At 36.9% G+C, this 22,947-nt stretch overlaps 4 protein-coding genes and 1 pseudogene across 4 annotated transcripts; 2 read left to right on the forward strand and 3 right to left on the reverse strand.

The window, feature by feature from the left end:
• Nucleotides 1–616: 616 nt before the first annotated feature.
• On the reverse strand, nt 617–2,028 carry ccdc167 (coiled-coil domain containing 167). Its single transcript, XM_059511872.1, has 4 exons — nt 1,935–2,028; nt 1,532–1,626; nt 1,409–1,461; nt 617–1,146 (listed from the first exon to the last, which is right to left on the reverse strand). Exons 1-4 carry the CDS (start codon nt 1,983–1,985, stop codon nt 1,046–1,048), a joined length of 300 nt encoding a protein of 99 aa, XP_059367855.1. The 5' UTR covers nt 1,986–2,028; the 3' UTR covers nt 617–1,045.
• A 672-nt stretch (nt 2,029–2,700) lies between these two features.
• si:ch211-214j24.14 (uncharacterized protein LOC559160 homolog) lies at nt 2,701–5,406 on the reverse strand. Its single transcript, XM_059510697.1, has 2 exons — nt 5,264–5,406; nt 2,701–3,597 (listed from the first exon to the last, which is right to left on the reverse strand). The coding sequence occupies exon 2, from the start codon at nt 3,399–3,401 to the stop codon at nt 2,796–2,798; it is 606 nt and encodes a 201-aa protein (XP_059366680.1). The 5' UTR covers nt 3,402–3,597; nt 5,264–5,406; the 3' UTR covers nt 2,701–2,795.
• A 614-nt stretch (nt 5,407–6,020) lies between these two features.
• atp6v1e1b (ATPase H+ transporting V1 subunit E1b) lies at nt 6,021–8,992 on the forward strand. Its single transcript, XM_059510700.1, has 9 exons — nt 6,021–6,276; nt 6,934–6,999; nt 7,132–7,241; nt 7,416–7,482; nt 7,587–7,676; nt 7,765–7,833; nt 8,045–8,139; nt 8,465–8,552; nt 8,642–8,992. The coding sequence occupies exons 1-9, from the start codon at nt 6,244–6,246 to the stop codon at nt 8,702–8,704; spliced, it is 681 nt and encodes a 226-aa protein (XP_059366683.1). The 5' UTR covers nt 6,021–6,243; the 3' UTR covers nt 8,705–8,992.
• Nucleotides 8,993–9,370: 378 nt separating this feature from the next.
• Nucleotides 9,371–18,151, forward strand: ada2b (adenosine deaminase 2b). The gene is made up of 10 exons (XM_059510699.1): nt 9,371–9,528; nt 10,441–10,738; nt 10,809–11,028; nt 11,949–12,159; nt 12,240–12,367; nt 13,005–13,095; nt 13,352–13,460; nt 13,601–13,758; nt 17,457–17,659; nt 17,758–18,151. Exons 1-10 carry the CDS (start codon nt 9,508–9,510, stop codon nt 17,849–17,851), a joined length of 1,533 nt encoding a protein of 510 aa, XP_059366682.1. The 5' UTR covers nt 9,371–9,507; the 3' UTR covers nt 17,852–18,151.
• Nucleotides 18,152–18,843: 692 nt separating this feature from the next.
• On the reverse strand, nt 18,844–21,171 carry LOC132105370 (probable polypeptide N-acetylgalactosaminyltransferase 8; annotated as a pseudogene).
• Between the last annotated feature and the right edge of the window lie 1,776 nt (nt 21,172–22,947).

Here is a 22,947-nt window from a genome sequence, read left to right on the forward strand (position 1 = left end):
ACTTCAAAATGTTAAAATATTAGTCTTCCATTTATAAAATTGCTTTCTCTAGTGAAAGTCGTCTCATCTGAATCAGGAGAGAAATATGCACATATGAAACAGTTCTAAACAAATGTTTCAGTGTGTTTTAATGTTAGAGGACAACAGGAGATGGACCTTTTCATTGGAGGACGCCTTATTTTGGATTATGGACTATTTTGGCTTTAAGCGATGGTTTAATGTTAAAACTCCTGGATCATGGATTTTTTTTCTTACGAACATGCATCTTTTAATTTCACAAGTAAAATTATTAATGTATTAATGTACTGGAGTGGTGTGGATTATTGTGATGTTTTTATCAGATGTTTGGACTCGATCTGATGGAACCTATTCACTGCAGAGGATCCCTTGGTGAGCAAGTAAAGTAATGCTACATTTCTCCAAATCTGTTCAAATGAAGAAACAAACTCATCTACATATTTGATGGCCTCAAATTTTTGTATATTTTTCAATTAACTATTTCTTTAAAATAGGACTAAATATACCTGGCTGCCTTGTGTTTTGTTGTATTGCAATTGAGTGTGTTACCAATTCTATTTGCTACAATTACCACGGATATAAAAGGGACGAATGGCAGTTTCGTGGAACAGTATTGCATTTTATTGATGTCTGTTTTTTATTTTAACTGAACATTTTGTTGATAAATTTTATTTTTGGATGGAATAACACCCTCTGCCCCTCCCACCTTTGTGCATGTTAGTCCTGTTGAAATGCAATAAACAGTGAACTGGAGAGAAACATCATTTAGTCATTATTGGTTAAAGTGTTTCACAATGAGGATCATATAAACATACATAATCACAATTCCGTGTCTCTCTCTGATAAACAAGCATCTAACGTGTCTTTGGCAAACATGGCAAACTAACTATGCATAGAGGTAATCCAACATGTTGTGGCCAAAATGAAGACAAATTCACTACCTCTGAACAAACCAGTGTTGCCAAACGATGAACACTGATGGGTATGAATGGATATCAGACTCCCCAAATCTCATTCTCTGATAGTGTTATATAAACGCGTAGTAGAAAAGAGCACTGATGGCTAACAGAGCGACAGACAGGATCATGTTCTTCCTGTTTTCTCCTCTCAGCACCTGCAGTTCCTTTTCTGAAGAATATAAAAGATACTATCAGATAAAACTACTCTCCCAGCATTTTTCTTTATCAAATAATGCAATGCATCAAGAAATTAGAAATTTGGTCATCATTTTGCATGCTTCATAACAACTTTAGGAAAATAAAGAGTATTTTAAGTAAAAAAAATAAATAAATCCACAAATTCATACACTAAGTGATTGTTAAATTTGATGACCAATGCACTTAATTTTCAAGTATTTTTCCCCCCCAACCATTACATTAAATTGACTCACCATATTTCTGAATTCTTTCATTCAATATGATCATCTCATCTTCTAGGGCCAGCCTGTAAGTACATAAAAAGACTCGTTTGCTGTGTTTCTGTATTAGGTTATGGGGCAAAATGTTATAATCACCTGTCATTGTCTGAGAGCTGCTCTTTTCTATGTCTGAATTCTACTCTCTCCAGGCTGTTTTTACAGTGCAATTTGCGCTCTTCAGTGCGGTCAATCTAATAAAAAAATAAATAAAATAAAAGAGAACAAGTCTTGAAGATCAGATTTCAGTATATACACCGATATTAAAGCAGACAATTTCACGAACTATTTTTCAGAATAGCACAACGACATAATGATCTGTTTTACTTATATATATATATATATATGTGTGTGTGTGTGTGTGTGTGTGTGTGTGTGTGTGTGTGTGTGTGTGTGTGATTATATTTTTCAGTAACGTTACACTAAAAGGTAACGTTATCTTTTAAATGTTTCATACACATAATATGGCATACAATTTAATATATATTAAAATGCCACTTACCTCGCTTGCCACACTTATTTTCTCTTTCTTCGAGGTTCTTGATTTGCTCATTTTGTAGGGTCTGAGGCTTTTACTTGAGGAGAGATCATGGGAATAGCCATAGACCGTAAAAGAGGAATAGCAGACACTTCCGTACACGTCACGAATGCTTCACTCTCTGTTGCTCGTCGCGCTCAGTCTATGGTGAGTTCGACTGCCTCCTGCTGGCGGAGAGGTGACGTTTCATATTAGACACAGCGTCATTTAGTCACACATTCGCTGAATAGTTTTTATGAAAAAATATTCCAACGTTAATTTGTTTATTAGGTAATGGCAGCATTTATATTACTATCACTACACCATTTGTATTATTATTACTATAAAAAATACTTTGGTATTTATCAAGCTTATATTTGTACTGTAATACTGAAAATTGACTAAATTTGTATTACTATTGATTTTTTTATACCTTTATTTACACTGTAATGCTGTAAATTGACAGCATTTGTACTGATTAATTTTTATTTATTAAACATACACCCAACATCTGAATACATTAATGAATAAATATATATATTTAAATAGATATATTATCTATATTTGTACTGTAATACTGAAAATAATCCTGTCACTTGATTTTCCAGATCAGAATAAAGACTGTATAATACATACTACAAGGTATTTTTTTCTTTTGATTTTTGAGGTGAACAATGATCCAGATTCCAGACTGTGTTTAGTCTCTGTACAGTAGCCTATGTGTATATGTAAAATAAGACAAATAACAATATTTAATAACACTGTATTTTTATATCAAATAATCAATAATACAATCTGTTAAATTGTTGTACGGTTTTGAAACTATTCAAGAGGTACACACTCCTCCTATTTTCTAATAAGGGTATATGCAAGTATACCCAGTACCGCCACCAGGGCGGCACCACCAACCAGCAGCACAGGGAGTTCAAAGGGTGAAAGCGGGTCTGCCTTTGGAACAACCTCTTCTGAAGATGACAGTGACACACGAGGTGCATTAATAGACTCTGATTCAGAGGGATGAGGTTCCTCTGAGAGTGTGACTGTGGAGGGTGGGAGATGATCTAAAACTTGTGAAATGATTTCAGGTATGGGAACAGAAGCCAGCATAAAATCTAAAGGCTCAGACAGAAGTGGTGTGTGAGTGAAAATCGGCTCAGAAGCCACCTCTGCATCAGTTTCCTCCACAACTGGCTCCTCCACACACACCAGGAGCTCCACAGTCTGTGGAGGCTTGAGATCTGAATCTGCAGAAAGTGCTCCAATGTCTTCCAGCTCACTGCCAGTCATGCTCAGCATGCTGCTCTGAAGCTCCTCCTCCTCATCTGACTCCGCCCTCTGATGGAGCTCCGCCTCTAGGTGGATGATGTCAGAGGTAGAGGATTGGTTCTCGCTGTGGTCCTCTTGAACTAGGACCATCTCACTGGTCTCTAGACTACCAAGTTCTGGCTCCATTTCGCTAAAAGATGCCCAGGACTCAGCTAGACTAGCAGTCTGCCAGGGGCCGGACTCACTGCTGCTCTCCTCCAGGCTTGAGGTTCGATCCTGGGGAGGGTCGGGTCCTGCAAACTGCCTGTCCTCAGGCAGGATGGAAGACCTTTTACGAAAATCTTTACGAAAATCTGACTAATATTTACAGGTTCAGTGAGTCCTAAAAATGAGACACAGAATTCATTCAGTCATATAAGTTCATTGTGCCACTGAGTAATTACATTAATATGAGCATTTTGGGGATGTAGGAATGTATTTTACTGCATACTTTTAGCTAAAATAAGCTGACATTTAATATAAGAACAAATTCAAAAATATAAAAAGTCACTGACAACCCATTTTACTTCAGTGATTTTAAATATATTTAAATGACAAAATCAACTTACATAAAAATTATATTAATAATGAAACAACAGCAACAATAAATAAATTGTTATATCATCATCATCATCATCATCATCACAGAAAAAAAGTTTTACATGAGGTTAAACACTGTGCCCATCAAAGACATAAGATGAGAATTGTAGTATACAGTATTATAATATAAAAAGGACAATACAATTCACACACACACATACAAAAACTAATTCAGTCAATCACATAATACTTATAAAACATTTATGTAAAATGTTAAACTTCTAATATCTTACATCTCTTTGTTAATAAATAATTGTATTAAAGAACCAAACTAAATTGAATTAATAAGAAATTAGTAAAAAAAAAAAAAATCGGGGACAGGATTTTGAGAGAATTAAATCTGACATCTGCAACATTTCATTAGTGTTCAAACATCTTAATTTATCATATCATATTATATTGTGATTTGTATAGGCCAGTAAGCTCATATTTGACTGGCTATGCAAGCCAGTATATATATATATATCTCCATCTGTTCCCGTGAACAGAGAATGTCAGACATTTCACATGGCATGACAGGATCGTGGTTCAGTTCATGTAGCACTTACACAAAATTGACACACTGTATACTTACTCTTTTATGATTTAATTAAATTTGTCAGAGAAAAACAAATCCTAAACTCATAAATTTCCTTCCAACTTTGATTCTAAAGATTCATCAATGTCTATAATTACATAAATAAACAAATTAAATCTATTGTAATAAACTTTTTAGTGTCCAGACATGTTACTGAAGTACATAACATAAGGGGAACAATTACTGTAGGCACCAGCACGGCTTCAGTCACATCACAGTGAAAACGTGCAGCATTAACAGTCATATTGTGAAGAGAAAACTAAAGCCCACAGCCAAGATCGAAGGTCAAAGTGCTTAAAGGGATCAAATGTGCAAGAAATACATGCTGTGGCTTTTTAACTTTGACCTCTGACAGAGGCAGACTGGAAAGAATGAGAAACAGGCAAGAACAACAACAAAGGTCATTTATTCTGTAGAGAGAAGCATATTTTAACCAGCAGCAGAGGAGTATTTTGTTAAGAGATACTGAATAGGTCATTCACTAACCAGACAGTTAATATAATGAGATGATCTAATCTAATTATCTTTTCAGCTTGCTAAGTAACAGATTCCTCTATATGATTTCACTATTGTTATAAAAACACGCTTATGGCGCCTTACAGCACTATGAAAGGGAGTATCATTTAATTCTATGAAAGGGAGTATAATTTGTGCAAGCTTACATTCTCATATTATCCATACAATACATTTAAATGACACATGTTATCATATTTTGGAACTGGAAAACATTATATAGACATCTGTTAAAGATTAAAAAAAGAAGTCTTAAACTCCACATGCCAGACTCAATGAGTGATATACTGCAAAAGCAGCCATTGAAAACAGATCTTACCTTCTCTGAGTGCAAGGTTGAACTTAGACAGACTGGAGGCTTGAATAAATACAGTGGAGGGTCACTGGAGCAACAGTGTGCCGTCCAGCCCTTCCCTGTCCCCTAAAATCCCTCCCCTATCCCATTACATCTGCCTAACTCATGGTGACATGACAAAGCAGTAAAAACTCCCATCGGTCCACTTACCTTTGTTCTGTTCTATATTGAGGGTCATGACACATCGATCTGCCCTACTTTCTAGCACTGTCCTGTTTGCTTGACATGTGTTTGTTTGACAAAGTTAATGTCCACGTTGTGATTGAGGTCATAGTTATTTTCTTATTTCTTAATCACTTAAAAGTTTACAATGATCCTATGTGTACAAATACTGTTTGTGTTCATTTTCAGGTTTCATCTTAATGAACATTCTGATGCTGTATTGAATCAAACGCTGATGAAAACGAGGCTGTGAGACGGACTCACAGTTTTAACAATGGCACTTGCTGTTTTGGTTTACTTAAATTATTATTATTATTATTATTTTTGGAACGAGATTTCATCAACTGAACAATCAGCATGTTTCCAAACGACAGTCCAATCCATTAAGCGCACTGTACTTCAGTGCCTCAAATAGCCTCGTTTTCATATATTATATAATAATAATATATATATGTAGGCCTATATGTGTATATATATATATATATATAAACCTTAACAAAAAGCCTAGACGCGCACTGAGATCTGATTGGCTCCTAGAGAGGAAACACGCATCATGTGACGCGTGTGTCATCATTGACTGAGAATCAGCTGATCCTTCCAGTCTATTTTCACGATTCTGTCACGACACTTCATGCCATGTTTTGTGCGTTTTTAAACCTGTAGGCTTTTCGAAAACATTTCTAAAATCAAGTTAACATTTAGACGTCTTTCCGTCTTCGTGACACGAGCGTTTTTCAGTCGGTGGAGTTTAAAATCCTCTTACAGCAGCCCCAGCAGCAGTCATGGCGCTCAGCGATGCCGACGTCCAGAAGCAGGTGAAAAGGCGTTCAAATGCATCATTTATTATATATAACAGCGCAACACTATAGCGAGATTAACCACTTTGTGATTAGATGAATTCAGTGTTTTTGATGAGCCCTTGCACGAGCATCGTGATATAATCCGATGATGTGGCCTTCAAGGTTGTTCGTTATTTATTAATTAGACATGCGCCTGAATCACGAGATGTATCATAATAGTGATTTTATAGTAACGCATTTTAATACGTTAACATGTGCATAAAGAATGAATAAAGACAAATTAAAATGAGCAGCTCTTTCCAAAACAAATGCAGCAAGGTAGGGTGATGAGTAATATCAAATATTCTCCACAAAATGACTCATTTTAGAATGTAGATTATGCAAACTATTAAGGTGTAGGACGTTCTGCATTGTAATAACATAGTAAGCACTCACAAACACTAGACAGACACATTCAACATCCTATTGAAGGAGCCACAACAGGGCAACTCATTGTTGCTGGAACTTTAAACAGATTTAAGATGATTTTATCTCATAGGAAACAACAAACAGCAGTCTAACAATGTATTTTATTTAATTTGAAGAAGGAAAAAATGAAAGAAAGACATTATGCATGTATTTGCAATACATAGATATTGAATGGTTCCTCTCTTGATTCCCATATCTTTCCAGATCAAGCACATGATGGCCTTCATTGAGCAGGAGGCCAATGAAAAAGCAGAGGAGATTGATGCAAAGGTACTTTTTACTTACATATAGCTTTAAATTATTCCACTAAAACATCTAAAGACTAACTCTGATAATGTGACATTTGGAGACGGGCTGTTGATAAGAGCTGATATGATGATAAGTGATTCCTGACCCCTGCAGGCGGAGGAGGAGTTCAACATTGAGAAAGGCCGACTGGTTCAGACTCAGCGTCTGAAGATTATGGAGTATTATGAGAAGAAGGAGAAACAGATTGAACAGCAGAAGAAAATGTGAGTGTGACTTCCTCTGACGCCCAAATCATTACTTTGGAAACTCCCAGTTTCCTCTTAATCTGTTACTCAAACAAGTATTTCATGCAGTAAAACAGTTTCACATTGTTTCATTATTTATGAATGTTCTGACTGTGATTCACTTTGTTATAATTGTTGGCTTCCTGTCCACAGTCAAATGTCCAACCTAATGAACCAGGCCAGACTGAAGGTCCTGAAGGCCCGTGATGACATGATTTCGGTTAGATCCTGTTCTCTTTTGTGGCACATCTAGCCTTAAAATAGATATTGGGCTTCTGTTGTCTGTTTGTGCTGCAGTTTTAATTTTTTTATTAACATTTTTAGGATTTGCTAAATGATGCACGTCAGCGACTAGCGAATGTAGCTAGAGATCCATCCAGATATGCGGCTCTGATGGATGGACTTGTCCTGCAGGTGAGCGATATATAATTAAACAGTATAGGTCTATCAAAGACTGTATGTGAGTCTTATTGGGACACACTCTGATATTCTCATGTTCCAGGGTTTTTACCAGCTCCTGGAACCCAAAGTAACCATCCGTTGCCGCAAACAGGATGTGGGCATAGTGCAGGTCTGTAGTCCACTAAGCCTAAAACCTTAAAAAAATATATATATATTGTTACTTCAAATAATAAATGTTAACTGAAATAAAATATATATACAAAGTCAGCTAGTTGCCGAGGCATTTCAAATTTTTTTATACAGTGGTATATCAATGATACTAAAAATGATTAATAACCGATTACTTCATGATATAAATCAAGCACAAACATGTTTTTTAGGCTGCTGTGCAGAAAAACATTCCCATCTACAAGGCAGCAGTGAAGGACAATCTTGAAGTGCGCATTGACCAGGAGAACTTCCTCTCTCCAGAAGTGTGAGCATCTGCCGTTTCAGTTTCTAGTTTACAAAAGTGTGACCTTCTCTGTGAAATCCAGGCAAAAGTCTCAAAATCTAATTATGAGATAACAAGTCTTACACAGTCAATATTAAAGATATCAAGGTTACATTTTCACAGAATGTTCTTCAGCGTATAAAGATTTTATGTAGAAAACAGTAAATCACAAAAAAATTACTTTAGCTGGGTTTTCACATCCAGGGTCACAGTTAGTCTGAATATATATTTATTATTATTATTATTATTATTGAAATTGTGGTTTTTAAATGTATGAAATGAAAGTCTCTTGTGTTTTTTTGTGTAGCTCTGGTGGTATTGAGCTGTATAATGCTGATGGGAAGATCAAAGTGTCCAACACTCTGGAGAGCAGGCTGGGCCTTATCGCACAGCAGGTACAGAAATTGAGTTGAGGGTTACAATTTATGAGAAACGGTGTGAAATGTATAGCAGATTTTTCAATTTCTTTTGATTTCTGTTTTAGATGATGCCTGAAATACGAGTCGCCCTATTTGGCCCAAACCAGAACCGCAAGTTCATGGACTAATCCTCACTCACACAAAACCACGGCAGAACGCAACTGTTTGATGTTGTACTTTTATTTTTATTCTGATGTTAAAGACTCCATTCCTATGTCTGTCTGTATTTAAAAAATATCATGTGAATGTTTGTGTTCTGTATGTCGTGATTAATTAATGCTGTAAAAAGGATCAAAATAGTGTTTCGATTGGCTGCTAGAACTCCGGTCCATAACATCTCATGGTTGTGATTCTGAGTGCAGCTGTAATATAACACTGTTATGACTGAGCACAGTCTTAAACTGATGTAGAAATTCCACGATTGTTTGCGATTTACTCATTTTGTGGCTGTGGAGCAGAAGACAGACCCAACTTGAACATCGCTCAGAAAGACAAAACGGTGGCACAGACTTGAAAAGTACAGTGTGTTGAATTTTTATTTGGTGTCCTTCTTGTGGTGCAGAGCATGACCTGTATATCACAAGCAATCGCATCTGTTAATGCTGCAAAGATTATATTGATGTGGAAATGATATATAATGAAAAAAAACAATACTGTAAACCAATCTTTTTCCATTGTGTTCTTACAGAGTCTTGTGTTGTGAACGGGTAAATGTAGTCATTAGAGGAATGTCATAATGAGAAGCATTTGCAAAAGGCCCCTGTTCCTGAGTCACTTGAGATTTCTCTGTATGTCACATGCTCTATTGTCATCACATTCTCAGCATGTGCTGGTCTTGCAGAATGAGGAACTGTATTGCAGAATACAGACAGACAGCTGCTGAAATACATGCTCTCTGGATTTGAAACGAATAGAAGAAACAAAAGGATTGATGAGCAGAATGCATTCGAAGGTAAAGTAACTTGCAGCCTGAGGTTGGAATTGTTTATTATTTGCAATTGTTTAAGGTTTATTCTTTTTCTTAATGTTGAGGTTTTCCAGATTAGATTGCTAGGAAAGTTAATTATTTGATTACTGCAAAAGCTGGGATTCAAACTACCACCATATTAAAATTTTAAGGAAATAGATCTAACAACGTGTGCTGAATATAATACTAATTAATATAATCACGTAAATGAAATATTAATAAAATTAATGTTCCAATAAGAGCTTAAATAGACTTATGAAATTAAAACTATGCCAAATTAACTTACAATAGATCCTTTCAAATGCTTTTTAATAATCATATTACTGTGCGAGAAAACAGCTCAACTATTATTAGTAGTAGGCTAGAAGCAGAAGTGAAACTTATTTTGGTTTAAAGGAATAGATTACCAAAAATGAATATTTGCATAAAATGTATTCACCCTGAGGCCATCCAAGATGTAAATGAGTTTGTTTCTTCATCAGATTTGGAGAAATGTAGCATTACATCACTTGCTCACCAATGGATCCTATGTAGTGAATGGGTGCCGTCAGAATGAGAGTCCAAACAGCTGATTAAAAAAATCACAATAATCCACAAGTAATCCACACCACTCCAGTCCATCAATTAATCTCTTATAAAGCAAAACAAAAAAAAAGTATGTTTTTAAGAAACAGATTCATCAAGGCATTTTAAACCATTGCTTCTGGCTATAAAATACTAGTACATATTCCATAATAAGGTTCAGACTTAAAGCTATAAGTTTAGAGTTTAACTCTTTAATGTGCAGGCTCAGTGTAGGTGCAAACTACACTAAAAAAGCTGTGTAAAAGTTTACAAAAATCCTATTTAAAAAAAAATACTAACAAGAATGGGAATATCACTCTCTCTCCATCTCAGGATCTCTGTATGTCCAGCATGGCAGCGCTGACTGTCCTGATGTCACTGTGTATCAGAGAGTGTAATCCAATGCCTGATCCCCATCAGAGGGATCTGATGCTGAAGCAGGACATGTCCCAGCAGGTAGGGGGCAGAGTGGAGCTCACTGCTGCTGAACAGCAACTGGATTCACTCCTGCACAATCTGAAGCTGAAAGAAATGGCTGCTTCACCTTTCCCACCATCCAAGCACTTCTTCAAAGTCCGGCACATTGTGCAAAAAAGCCTTGTCTTCAAACTGCTACAGAAAATGCCAAAGGGTAAAAACTGGTAACTTGTAAAATTGGGAAACACCTGTCCTTCAGATGATAAAATGGCTGTCCCTTACAGGTGCTGCTCTTCACATCCACAGCACTGCTATGGTGAGTGTGGATTGGCTGGTGATGAATGCAACGTACAGGCCTTATTGTTACATCTGCTTCATGTGGGACGGCTCAGTGCAGTTCCTTTTCTCCACCAATACGCCCTTTCTGCGATGGGGATGCTCTTTTTGGAAACGCCTAGATGTGCTAAGAGCAAGTCTGAGTGATGTCACTGCCTTTGATAAGAGGTGATTAAACGTATTTCAACATCTGATATAAAATAGCCACCAGTGTTCACTGGTACAAACAATGAAAGTGGCCATTATAGTGCAATGAAAAGTATTAATTGCTTGCCGTTACCACTTGGTTGAGGGATGAAATTCATAAATTTTTAAGTGTGGCTTTATTGGCCTTGTGATGTTAAAGGAACACTCCACTTGTTTTTGAAAATAGGCTCATTTTCCAACTCCCCTAGAGTTAAACAGTTGAGTTTTACTGTTTTTGAATCTATTCAGCCAAATATTTTCCGGCGATGCATAATTTCATTGCGCCTGCTTCACCTGTGGTACAGCAGCAAAGTTCCTTGATTATTACACCACAATGAGAGTATAATAACTAGACATATCGGCGTAGAAAATTGCAACTTTTCATTTTACGTCGGTCTTAGTGCAGGTTATAACTACAGAAGAGTCAAGTTTTAAATAGGAAAAATATAGAAACTCTTTGGTCATTTTGGAGTGAGATGCTAACGGTCTAATAAGATTCAATTATCTATGCTAAGCTAAGCTAAAAGTGCTACCGCCAGACCCAGATATCAGATGAATGAATTTGAAAATGGTAAAAGTCAACTGTTTAACTGTCTCTCTTACATCTGTGGATTTTCATCCAAGCAGGGAAATAAAATTAGATTTTGTGGGTAAAAAGCTTATTTTTTTAAAAAGTTCTTCGCATTAAATTGTGAACACATTTTCCATTACTTTGCTGATTGAAGTTTAAACATATCATGTTTGTCTTTTTTTTTTTCTTTTTTACATTTGATAACTGTACTAGAACAATGAAATGAAAAAATAACCACTTTTCCCTTAATAATAGACATAATGAGTGCTATTGTTGTTTGTTGTTAGTTCCAGAACTAACTCTAACTAATGTAACAAATTACATTTCACAGTTTAATGCGGAATCTTACACTCTTCACGGAAGACCCGGAGATGTCTTATCCAACACAAGATGCAGTATGGGACAGGTTTGAGAAGACTTTTTTGGCTCTATCTGGGCTGATCACATATGCACCTGTCTTTAAGGACTATATCTACCAGGCCCTGAAGGAGCTTTATGAAGACAACATCATGTACCTGGAGCTGAGGGTTGGACAGTCCAAGGTTTGTGACTGATAGACCACATCACCATAATTAAGCATATACATGCTCTTAGAAAATGTGTACTATATAATTATTTTTAGGTATATGAACTTGATGGCACCACCCATGACAGAGCGTGGTCTCTGGAGGTCTACAGAAACATTACTGAGCAGTTCAGAGCAAATCATCCAGATTTCATAGGATCTCGTTTAATCTTCTCTGTCCACAGGTAAAACTACATTAAATTATCTATATCAATCAATAAATTGTCTCTTTTCTCATGTGAATAAACTGTATAAGCTGAATACACATTTAATTTACCACTGCAATACAGTAATAATAATAATAATAATAATAATAATAATAATAAAAACAATCTTGGGTAAATAACTTTAATTTCTGGGTCATAACAGTCAGCTTTATGATTAAAAGTTGTTTTTTTTTTTTTTTTTACAGCTGAAGTGTGATAAATGACATTCCATACAATTATTTTTTAACCTTTTAAAGAGTATAAGCCATGTTGTCTTATTTCATAAAGTCACTTCAATGGTTACTGTTTCTAAAATAGGAAATTACATTTCCACTATCCAAATAAGATTTTTCTTTTTTCAATGAATCCTAGACTAACAGGTGAAACATTGGATAATAATGGATAATAATGCTTCCTTGAAACATAAACTCGAGATGAAAAAAGCAAAGACACATGCCATTAATTACTCCAGAATAAAAACCAGTTTGTCATTTGAATTAGAAAGATGAATTATACTGTCTATGATTTTTTAACAGGATTTAATATACTAAGATTGTTCATTTCAAGATGCAGCATTATATTCACATTGGTCTGATATGAATGGATTTTTACACAGGTCTCTTAGTGTGTCTCAAGTGAAGCAGGCAGTACAAGAGGCCATTGAAATGCAGAGAAAATATCCAGATATCGTTGCTGGTTTCGACCTGGTAATCTCATCCTTGACTTAAGTTACAGTTCACAGCCATGTTGCCAGAATGCAATACTAAATACTAAACATCTGCATTGTGCAAGCAATCCACAGCAATAACAAAGCCAAAATAACTGAACGAGGAGTCAGATGTGTCGATTCTAGAAGTTGACGTGGCACCTATAATGCAAAAAAAAAAAAAAATATATATATATATATATATATTACAACATTTAATATAATTTTTCTCTAATTTGATCAATTTATTGCTGTAGGTAGGTCGTGAAGACACTGGAAGATCTATCTGGTACTTACGAGACGCCTTATCACTACCTTCAGAAATAAAGACGCAACTTCCTTTCTTTTTCCATGCTGGAGAGACAGGTCAGTATATGTAGGTCACTCGTTTTTGGAGAAATGAAACAAAATCTTCATGAAAGCCCCGTCACTACACTCAGTTACAGTTACAGTAACAGCTGAATTGGATAGATTGAAATTGGCTTGCTGTGGGTGTTTATTTTTAGATTTGGATGGTACAGATGTGGACAGGAATGTGTTAGATGCTCTGCTGTTTAACACCAGCCGCATTGGACATGGTTTTGCGCTGGTTCATCATCCCCTGGCCAAGCAGCTGTCCAGGACGAGAGGAGTGGCGGTGGAGTTGTGTCCCATTTCCAATCAGGTAAGGTTTGTTGTGCAAAACTAGGGTGACCATACGTCCTCCTAGTTGGGATTTCTAAATTGCCTAAAATGTCTGGCTTTTGGCTTTGCTCATCTTTTAGTTTGCAGTGGTGTCAAAAGTATTGACATTCATTACTTGAGTAGAAGTATAGATACTAGGGTTTAAAAAGACTTTTGTAGAAGTTGAAGTATCAACTCAAGCTTTTTACTCAAGTAAAAGTGTAAAAGTTCTGGTTTAAAAAACTACTTAAAGTATAAAAGTAAAAGTAATGTAAGGGAAAAAAATGCCATTAAGAACAAAAGCTTAGGCCGCGCCACAGGGGCCAATTGTGCACTACCCCACCTCCTCAAAAAAACATTATTCTAAAAGCCATAGGCCATAATGACTATAATGTTATATTAAAATGTTCATGTTGAAAAATTTGGGATGCACTAGGCTACCTGTTTCAGCCGCATATATGCCCATTGAAAATTAATGTACTTTAGTACAGTGCAAATACATTAAAGAACTAGAGAAATGATGACTAGTTGCCTAGGGTGACCATATGAGCCATTTTCCCAGGACGCGTCCTTGCCAGAATTTCTATATTGCCTAAAACATCCAAAGTAGTTTGACCAATAACATGCAGGTATGTTACATAATCAACCAATCGTGGCGTGTGATAAGGTGAGATCTACAGAGAACGATCAGAGTAACGCAAATACACGTACATGTTAGGTGTTTGTTCGTTCATTCAACTTGAAGCATCGCTGCGCACCAATCATTGTATGACACCAAAGTACCAAGAGAGTGGTTCTAATGCATAAGGAGCCGTCTGCTCTGCTCTCTATAGCTCTTATGAATGCCATACAATGATCGATCTGCAAAGCACAAACAGCCAAAATCTGGATATTTTAGGCAATATAAAAATCCTGGTAAGGACGTGTCCTGGGAAAATGGCTCATATGGTCACCCTATAGTTGCCTATAAGTATTGTTATGGTGCAAAAAGTCAAACTTTAGAGGCATGTCATCAATAACCTTTAATGGAATGTAAATGTACATCCAAGTTTAGCTGCAGGAATCTGCAAGGGCAATGGACAAGAACATTGGTGGAGGCTAAAAAACAATTAGCCTTGTATGGTTGTCTATATACAATAAAGATTATAGTGCTGTCATAATTAATGATTAATCCAAGTGATTAATCAAAAACTAAAAATGAAAAATAACTCATAATCCTGATACCTTCTTGATTGATAGCTTCCTGTATTTGCTATGTCCAGTGTGTGTGTGTGTGGGGGGGGGGGGGGGTAACGAGTTACAGAGTTGGTATAGCCTACTTATCACAACATTGTCAATCGCGTCGCCAATCGCAAACGATAATTTATTAAAACGTCTCGCTACCGAACTACCTACAGTAGCTTAATTTGTGGAGGACGAAGAGAAAGCACCCATTTGGTAAATGAGCCAGTGAGAAATAATCCAGTGCCATTTCGATACTTTTAAAACGGTACCGGCGCCTAAACGGTGCCTGAACCGATACTTTTAAAAAAAGACCCACAAAAAAACTATGGATAACATTAAAGAACATTACAAATATTTAAAATAAATACATAGCTTTCACCTTGGATGCTCTAATTTCCCAAGTTGTGCTCAATCTAAGGCCTAAGGCTAATAAATGTATTTCATAATCTGGGTCATTACTTAATACAAAAACCACACATAATGTTTCGACTGTATCTCTGTCACTCACTCTGATATTTAGTTAAGAAGAGTGCTGTCTGTCACTGTCTTTAATCCATTCTGTGAATGACTGTATGCTCATTCTTTATAAAGTAGCAACAGTCGTTTGTAAAGTAGGGTAGGCCTACTGTGCAAAAGTCTAAGGCACATTAGTATTTTCACCCCAAAAAAGGGTTTTAAGCCAGTTATTTATATCTTTTGCTGTAGTGTGTCAGTAGGACATATCAGTTTGCCATTAATTTTATTAATAATCTAGTGAGATTTTGAATGCACAAGCAGTATGACAACGGCGAAATGAATGTTTGGAAATGTAAACTGATATTTTATACTGAAACAGCAAAGTATATAAATAACTGGCCGAACACCATTCTTTAGTGAAAATACTAACGTGCCCAAGACTTTTGCACAGTAGCTAGTGTATGTATGAAGTTCGTACGATTAAATTAAGTATATTTAAATAAGTGTAAGTGTTCGTTCATATGTGTTAAGGGCTAGATTTTTGCTGGAGGAAACAGCTGTTTAGTGATGAGCGGTGAACGCAGCGAAAACTTTACAGAAGATGAGAAACCGACTGCTCCCTCGTGACCTTTTGTAAACTGCATTTATGACAAAGAACTGCACAGATACGGATATTCTAACAATCTTTCGATAAACACACACCTTGTGTCCTCTGTGTTTGTTTCCGCTCGCATTGCTCCGCCGCGGTCTGCGGATTGAAGAGCGCGCTGAAAGACGGAGAGGAGACCGGTCTGACGCCGGTTTCATATGAAACTTAAGGGGAATGACTCTGAGGCGATCACAAATTTGTGTACGGTTTATGGAGCTAAATGCTACAGCCCCGCTAAAAAAGCCTAGCGATGCCCGTGCTTCTTGTGTACATTTCGGAGAACTAGGACAAATATTTCAATCGATCGCTCAGGCATTTAAAAGGCACCGAAATCTGCTTCCTCTTATTCAGTTAGGTGCATACCGGTTCCATACCCAACCTTACTTTTAAGAAATATATTTTTTGATAAACGAACCCAAAACTGGCTATGTCCTGGCTGGAGTGTGACGTGATTTGTGTCATGTGCAGGTGCGATGGATCGCGTACAAACCAATAGAGTGTCGGAATGGTATCTGTTTATACTTCTCATCCAACCACAATCAAATTCACTCCATCCGGATGGCGCGATTTGTCTGGATAGTTTTTTTTGTTTGTTTTTTGACTGATGACAAGCCGGAATGAAAACAAGCCGAAATGAAATAGCAGTAACGAAGCTATTTTTAAAATGTAAGGAGTAGAAAGTACAGATACTTGCGTGAAAATGTAAGAAGTAAAAAGTCGGCTAAAAAATAATTACTCAAGTAAAGTATAGATACCCCAAATTTCTACTTATGTAACGAAGTATTTGTACTTCGTTACTTGACACCTCTGTTAGTTTGTTTCATACTTGCTAAAAGCAGTGTTGGGGAAAGTTACTTTAAAAAGTAATACATTACAATATTGTGTTACTTTTTATGGAAAGTAAAGCATTACATTATTTTGAATTTTGTATTTTTTTCACCTGGGTTGGCCTTGCTTATTAATTTTTAATTAAGAAAAAACAAAAACAAAAGCATGCAGCCAGTTTACACAATGGTCCAATTGTGTCATGCAAGAAGGAGGGATGTACAGAGAACAGTCAAAGCAATTCAGAATAAGTGTACATATAATGTATGAGGACTGTAAAGAGAATGTCAATAAGAAAACAGAGCCCAAACCCAGACATTTATTTAGAAATCATGCCGCAGACATGCCAAAGAAAAAGAGAACGTATGTTCACCCCTCAAAGCACACAGGGGACAGTCTGTCTCCCAAATAAAGTCCTAAATGTTCTTTTTGGTTCGCTCCACCAGTGTGAATAAAATCAATAATTTGACAGAAGTATCTTGAAAAGAACTGTGTCAGTAATCTCATTGTGATTGGTTGAATCAACAGTGTTTCATCTTTTCCAGGTGCTAAAACTGGTCTCAGATTTGCGAAACCATCCCGCTGCTGTACTAATGTCAGATGGTCATCCCATAGTGGTGAGCTCTGATGATCCCACCTTATTCGGGACCACAGGACTCTCTTATGATTTCTACCAGGTCTTTGTGGGTATTGGTGGGTTGAGCGCAAACCTGGGGACTCTAAAGGAACTTGCGATGAATTCAATCAGGTGCTTAAGATTTATTTATTCACATACTTTTATTTGAATTTTTTTTTTTGTTATGCAGAAGAATTATTTAAGGTTGCAATTTTCCCCTTAATTAACAGGTACAGTTCTTTGTCGCCACAACTACAGGATAAAGCTATTACGATATGGAAGGAAAAGTGGAACAAATTTGTGGCAGAAAATTCAGAACCATGACAAACAGAAGAGGAGAGGATTGTATTTTTTTTTATTATTACTTATCTTTTGAAACTAAGGGGATTGAAAATTTTATTATAGGTTGATTGTCTCTATGAGGTTTGTCCAAAGCATTTATAACACTGAGTTTCCTGCATAAGTCCTAAATTACATACGGTATACTTCAGTGCTGGTTTCTACACTTCTTCATATTAGTTAATGTTAGTAGGACAAATTAAACCATTATTTTCTGATCTTCAGAGTCTATACCTGGTAATGTTTTCAGAAATATTTTCTTGACTTAATAACATTAAATAAAAATAATAAGTATCTTATGCTCATCAGGGATGAATTTATGTGATTAACACATAGTTTAAACAGTGAAATTGCGGCTTAAGCACCTGCTTGAGCACCTGCCCCTTTGCCCCTTGGTGCCCAAAGTGCCCTTTTGTCAAAGCAAAATTTCCTCTAATTGTTTTGTAATAACATGCCCTTTTGTGAATGCCTGCCCTGTTACAAATTTAGGTTTGTGCTAAACGAAAGACAAAGTGCCTAGAGGAGGATCGGGATCAAATGAAGATTTTACTGACGATAGACTACACTAACAAAACAATATCTGGTAACCATACAAATAACAGCATTAACACAGTATACATAGACAGAAGTGTTAATACAATAAACATTCAATCACGGACCAGGAGGAACTAAACAGACAGGGTATTTAAGCACACAGAAGGTGATGAGGGAACTGGAGACAGGTGGGGAATAATCAATTAACAAAACAAGAAAAGGAAGGTGACCAAATAAGGGAACAGAAAGTTCATAAACGTAACATGCCCATGCCCAAATCTAAATATTAGTAAAATGTATTAATAATAATTTAGCCGTAAATAAAATGACCCACATGATGACCTTTCTCCTGACAACGACCTCATCTCTGAATATTTTTTACAGTGTATGAAACATGACATTTTTTACACAGTCTCTTTGAGTTCATAGCTGCATTCACATTTTTACCACTAACACTCCAGCATGTTAGCTGTATTTATATAGATTTATTATATCTAGCTTTTCAAACGTTCTGAATTACATTCTGTATCTTCCAGTGTTGGTTTCTGCAGCCCTGAAGAAAAACTATTTTCATACTTTCCTGTCTGGTCGCGCTGATCTCCAGACAGTGTTTGGTTTCTCTGTTCTGTAGGGCCTGTCCCTGAAAACAAACAAGAATATAATTTTTTTCCAAGCAATGTTTAGATTGTAATATATCACAGTATCCTATCAATGTTTGGGGTGTAATTATTTGTTCACCTGTGTGAAGTCCCAGTACATGTGTTTTGGTTTTTCAGTGTCTGAACACCAATTCAACATTCCTAATTCAACATTCTCTCCTCCATACACCTTCATCCCTCCGTCCAGAGTCCCAATCTCACCAAAGAACAGGCGATCCACCACAAGTATTCCCATTACAGAGGGACTCCTGGAGAACAGGAAGAGGACGAATCTGTTACACTCACATCTGAGATGGATTACATTATAAAATATTAAACCAGCAACACACACTCACTTTCCTGGCTGTGAAGGATCGTTTTTTCATACCACTTCTGAGGGAATCCCACGTACATGCACCAGAGAGCCCTAGTCAAAACCATGAGCAGAGGCGAAATATTCTGTCACCTGCAAGTCGTAGTAATTGACTTTATCAAACACAGGGCTCAGGACCAGTGTACGGTCAGCCTGGATACGTGCAAGCAGAGGCTCTGCCCTAAAAGAGAAAGTACTTGAGAAACATTTCATACACATTCATAAGCTCTATTTTCCCCGTACATTGCACCCATACATTACACTCCAATAAATTTTTTTTAAAAATTCGCTACACCCTAAAATGTTCCACCACCCCTCTAAATAAACTTCTAATTTGCTGTGCATTGATAGTAAGTAAGGTAGTTGTTGTAGTAGCTATGTTTAGGTATGGGGTAGGTTTAAGGGATCTAAAAAAAAATGGTCATGCAGAATAAGGCATTAATATGTTCTGCATAATCAAATATGATAGTAGTAATAACAAACTAGTTAATAATGAATGGTGGTCTGTAATCTTAAGTGTTACAATTTTATCTAAATAATACTAAAACAACACTTCTTCACACAAGCTACGCAATATTGTTGAAAGACATCTAGTTGACCAAATATTATCGCTAAATACCAGTGGCTCAGTGGTAGAGCATTGTATTAGCAGCGCATAAGGTCTTGGGTTCAATTCCAAGGAAACACACACAAACTGGTAAAAAATTTTTTTATAAAATGTATAGCCTGAATGCACTGCAAGTCTCTCTGGATAAAAGCACCTGCTAAATGTAACGGAGCAATTTCACACCATTTGACATGGACCTCAATGTGGACATCTAAAATGGCAACCACATCCCCAGTGGCAGCCTCCCACCCTTAGATTCTGGCCTGGGAAAGTCCTTTCTGCTCTGAATGGGTCACCATCTTCACCAGGCCTGGGTGCTTCTCATTGATGGAGCTGACATAAACATGTAGCTGTGTTTTCATCTCTTCTGCAGAAGAGATACAAACAGAATTAAAGGGTTAGTTCACCAACGAGTCAATCTTTCGTTCGTCATCTGGCTCGGCTCGGTGTTCATCTTCAGTTCTCTCTTCATAGCAGTTCAGTCAGTGTACTGTTTGAGTAAATGAATTACTCCGGGATATTGGTTTGTTTGAACTCAGAGGGAGTGTCAGCCACATTAAAAAAAGTTAACAGCTTAAGTCATTTGTGGATTAATGTGTATTGGAGACGCGAGCAATTTCAAATGATTCAGTTCGATTTGGTGAACTGGTTCAAGAATATCTGTTTACATCGAGTGATTCGTTCGCGAACCGGATATCACAAACTGCAGTGTTTTGAACTCGCTCACAACAGAGCATGTCCATCAACCGCTGAAACTCACCTGTGGTCTCGAGTGTCCGGCAGCTCCCGGTCCAGAGGCAACTGGTCACTAAAAAGGCATTATAGCCGTATTTCTGAAAGAGATCCTCAGCCTTCCTCTGGTCATCCTCAGAGAGTTCAACAGTCCATTCCTTGAAGAGGTATGAGTTTGGGAACAGCTTCTTTGCTGGCTTCTTCTCATTTTTCTCTTTGAGGGTTTTCTCTTCAGCAATAATTTGTGTTCACCAAGTATTCAAAGTCTAAAACAACACTGAAGCAAAACATATATCTCACCCACTGCATTTAAATGAGCCTTCAATTTGTCCAGCTTGTTGAGGATAAGTGCACTGTGTAACAAAACATTCTGCTGGACTTGGTGGAGCTGCTTCTCTTGAGTGTGAATATCATTAATCATCAAGCTCATATATGAATCTACGTTTACATGGAAAAACACCACAGATTCAAGATTTCACATAGATTTCAAAGGAGTGCTATAATGGATATCAAGATTTTCACAGAATAAAAACTTAAACTTTGACCTCTTCATCAGACTTAGCCATCATATGCCTTTGGAAGTCCCAGAAATACAAGACGGTAGAATTAAGTCATATGAACTAATTCTGTCCTTTTTGGAGCTTTCCATTTCCATTTGTTGTATGGAAAACAACAGCTAAATATCTAATTATGTGTGAGGCAAAGTAAATAATGAAAGAATCATTTTTGGTTAAACTACTGCTTTAATATACGTTGACATTCTGTGACAACATGCCGCTAAAGTGGGCAATTAGTGACAGGGCAAACTATTTTTTTTTTGTTGTTTGATTGTTTATTCAAGAAAGATACATTGATTTCATAACAAAACATAAACTTCCAATCATTGATATATTTTCCAAACTCTGTGTCCTATGGGAACTTGGGGGATGCTTGAGTCTTTCCCTGCTCTTTATCAGGTGTTTTACATTTATTCATATAGCTGAGGCTTTTATCCAAAGCGACTTACAATTGCTATATATGTCAGCGGTCGCACGCCTCTGGAGCAACTATGGGTTAAGTGTCTTGCTCAGGGACACATTGGTGTCTCACAGTGGATTCGAACCCAGGTCTCTCACACCAAAGGCATGTGTCTTATCCACTGCCCCAACACCACCCCCGTTCTCAAACATTTCTTTCAGCCGAACCTCTTAGATGTTACATTTACTGGATGAAACACAAGAATTGCCTACATGCTTTAAAAATGCCAAACCCAGTCTGCCTTATTGACTTCTGCCCCTGTGGCCCTCACACCGATTGTAATAGAATGCTTTGAGTGCTTTGAGCAGCTGGTAATGCAGCATGCTAACCTGGACCCATTACGGTTTCCTTAAAATACCAACTGATTCACAAAGGATGCTATCTCCGCCAAACTCCACCTTATGCTGTTACACCTTGAGTGGAAGAACACCTATGCGTGGATCCTCTTCATTGACTTCAGCTCGGCTTTTAATATAATCATTCCACAACAGCGGTGGAAAAGCTGAAGCTGTTGGAGGTCGACACAAGCACCTGTAACTGGGTCCTCAAATTCCTGATGCAGTAGTGGCGGACAGTGATATCAAGAACCATCACAGTGGCCTTATTTACACCTGGTATTAGGTTGCATTTTAAAAAACCTGATCATAAGTGGACGACACTAAATACAGGTGTAAACAGGGTCTGAAACATTTTAAACATCCACTTTCGACCACTTCCAGTTGAAAATGCATTTGAGCGGCTTGCTTTCACAGTGTAGACTCTCATGTGTTCGAATGCATTCACTAAATATCACCTCCTTTCCGCCTACTGACCGAATTCTTTAACATTATGGGATGTGTTGTTGAAGCGTGCAAGCCAGACAGGATTTAACCTTGCTGTCTGAAATCGTAAGTTTACTTTGAAGGAAAATTTTTTTAAAAAGCACAATGATTTCTTACCAGTCCTGATTCTAACACAATCTCAGAGCGTTCATCATAGTTATGCAGCTATCTGAGCAGAAACGAAAGCTACTGCTTTTCGTATCATCTTCCATAGTTTCTTTATGCATTCATATATAAATTGCAGGAGCTTATTTGGCAATATTTGATTGAAAGATCAGAAAAAGCCCTACCCATAGATCTGCCCTCAAAGAAACCAGGAAAGTGGTCAAAAGAGGACAAAAGTGACAAATTAAAAAAAC

The sequence above is a fragment of the Carassius carassius genome, chromosome 26 (genome assembly GCF_963082965.1).
Source record: "Carassius carassius chromosome 26, fCarCar2.1, whole genome shotgun sequence".
In the NCBI taxonomy this organism is placed as follows: Eukaryota; Metazoa; Chordata; class Actinopteri; order Cypriniformes; family Cyprinidae; genus Carassius; species Carassius carassius.